Source organism: Bos javanicus, chromosome 12, assembly GCF_032452875.1.
Source record: "Bos javanicus breed banteng chromosome 12, ARS-OSU_banteng_1.0, whole genome shotgun sequence".
In the NCBI taxonomy this organism is placed as follows: Eukaryota; Metazoa; Chordata; class Mammalia; order Artiodactyla; family Bovidae; genus Bos; species Bos javanicus.
Window position 1 is genome coordinate 57,543,350 of NC_083879.1, and position 2,557 is coordinate 57,545,906.

The 2,557-nt window shown below is 41.3% G+C and overlaps 1 protein-coding gene across 1 annotated transcript; it reads left to right on the forward strand.

Moving 5' to 3' along the window:
• Nucleotides 1-1,161: 1,161 nt before the first annotated feature.
• LOC133258087 (replication protein A 32 kDa subunit-like) lies at nt 1,162-1,585 on the forward strand. Its single transcript, XM_061434402.1, has one exon. The coding sequence runs from the start codon at nt 1,177-1,179 to the stop codon at nt 1,540-1,542; it is 366 nt and encodes a 121-aa protein (XP_061290386.1). The 5' UTR covers nt 1,162-1,176; the 3' UTR covers nt 1,543-1,585.
• The last annotated feature ends 972 nt before the right edge of the window (nt 1,586-2,557 follow it).

Consider the following 2,557-nt stretch of genomic DNA (forward strand, 5'->3'; position numbering starts at 1 on the left):
CTACTAGCCTTGGAACCACTTTTGAGAACCACTTCATCAGGTATGTATGATTCCACTATTGCTTTTGTTTTGGTCATGAAGCATGTGAAATCTTAGCTACCAGACTAGGGATTCGACCCACACCCATTGCATTGGAAAGCGAATTTTTAACCACTGGACCACGATAGAAGTCCCTCCATTATTGTTTTGATAGCTATATTGTTGTTGTTGTTGTTGATTTAGTTGCTAAGTCTTATCTGATTCTTTTGGGATCCCATGGGCTGTTGCCTGCCAGCTCCTCTGTCCATGGAATTTCCCAGGTAAAAATACTGGAATGGGTTGCATTTCCTTCTCCAGGGGATCTTCCTGACCTAAGGATCAAACCCATGTCTTCTGCACTGGCAGGCAGATTCTTTACCACTGAACCACTGGAGCTTCCTGTTGCTTTTCAATTTGTAATAAACAATCTCACACTTGATTCTTGATGAAAAACAAAATGCATATATAAAAATGGTGCATTGACCTTCAGCCTTAAATGATATTAAGACAATATCATATTATAAATTGAGGAAGCTCAGTTTAAAAAAATGACTTAAGATAGAAGTTTGATCAATGTTGGGAGGAAAATTTTGCCTCTACCCCATTAGGTTTGACTGATTAGGGACCTGGAAAATAATTAACAGAAGTCTGATTTGTTGTTCAGTCATTAAGTCATATCTGAATCTTTGAGACCTCATGGACGGCAGCAAGCTATGCTTCCCTGTCCTTCACTATCTCTCAAAGTCTGTGGTTTGATTAAAGTCTGACTAAAGGTGGTCAAAGAAGTTAAGTGTATTCATATACAGGTGCATTTGAAGGTGCACAAAAGAAGTGGCTCTCTGGATAGCTGCTGCTGCTGCTGCTGCTGCTGCGTCACTTCAGATGTGTCCGACTCTGTTGGACCACATAGACGGCAGTCCACCAGGCTCCCCCGTCCCTGGGATTCTCCAGGCAAGAATACTGGAGTGGGTTGCCATTTCCTTCTCCAATGCATGAAAGTGAAAAGTGAAAGTGAAGTCGCTCAGTCGTGTCCAACTCTTCGCGACCCCATGGACTGCAGCCTACCAGGCTCCTCCATCCATGGGATTTGCCAGGCAAGAGTACTGGAGTGGGGTGCCATTGCCTTCTCTGTCTGGATAGCTAGAGATAGCTAAAGATATGGATTTATATGAGTTCACCACACATATTCTGGAAGTAGTCAATGCACACAAGATGCTGAGCAAGTCGAACAGCCAGCCTTCAGCAGGGAAAGCACCTATCAGCAATCCAGGAATGGGTGAGGCTGGGGACTTCGGTGGGAATAACTTCATACCAGCAAATGGCCTCACTGTGGTCGAGAACCAGGTGCTGAATTTGATCAAGGCTTGCCTAAGACCTGAAGGATTGAACTTTCAGGATCTCAAGAACCAACTCCAACACATGTCCGTAGCCTCAGTCAAGCTAGCTGTGGATTTTCTAAGCAACGAGGGACACATCTATTCCACCGTGGATGATGATCATTTTAAATCCACAGACGCAGAATAACTGAATCTAATTGGGTACCCGAGATATTTTCCAGTTGGACCGTTTTTTGCAGCCTCTTGTCTCCAGCTGTGCATATAATTGGCGAGTTGACTTCTAGGAAGATTTCATCTATAAAAGATCTCAACTGACATCATTTGAAACTTACTACTACTTATCTGTGTTTTTGATGGACTTCCCTGATAGCTCAGACGGTAAAGCGTCTGCCTACAATGTGGGAGACCTGCGTTCGATCCCTGGGTCAGGAAGATCCCCTGGAGAAGGAAACGGCAACCCACTCCAGTATTCATGCCTGGAAAATCCCATGGACCGAGGAGCCTAGTGGGCTACAATCATGGGGTCGCAAAGAGTCGGACACGACTGAGTGACTTCTGTGTGTGTGTGTGTGGCTTTATATACCCAATATCTTTCCTTTATATATTAATACTATAGGATATAGCTCTAAAACCACAAATATATGGCATATATATATGTTGTTTAGTCACTAAGCATGTCTGACTCTGTGCGACCCTATGGACTGTCACCCGCCAGGCTCCTCTGTCCATGGGATTCTCTAGGCAAGAGTACTGGAGTGGGTTGCCATGCCCTCCTCCAGGGTATCTTCCTGGCCTAGGGGTCAAACCCTGTCCTGAAGAAGTAAATTATTACCCTTGATCACAAGAAGCAAAGTAATGGAAGAGGCAAATAAGATGAAAGAGAATTCCAATTTCTCTAAAATGCTTTGAATAGTCAAGAAGAATCATCTAAAATTAGAAATCCTTATATCTACTTTAGTTAAAATTTATATGATATATTTTTGCAAAATTAATTTAATATGTAAAATTCCTTCAAGGGGCATCTGTTATGGATTCTTACAGGTATATATGTGTATAATCTCAAAAAAATTTAAAATGTCTACACCTAAATATCATCATATTAAGCATTTTAAATTAATCAACCTATATATTTCAAAATACACATTATACAAACTTTTAAAATGATAAATTATTGTAATAATAAAAGTTACATGTATTATAAA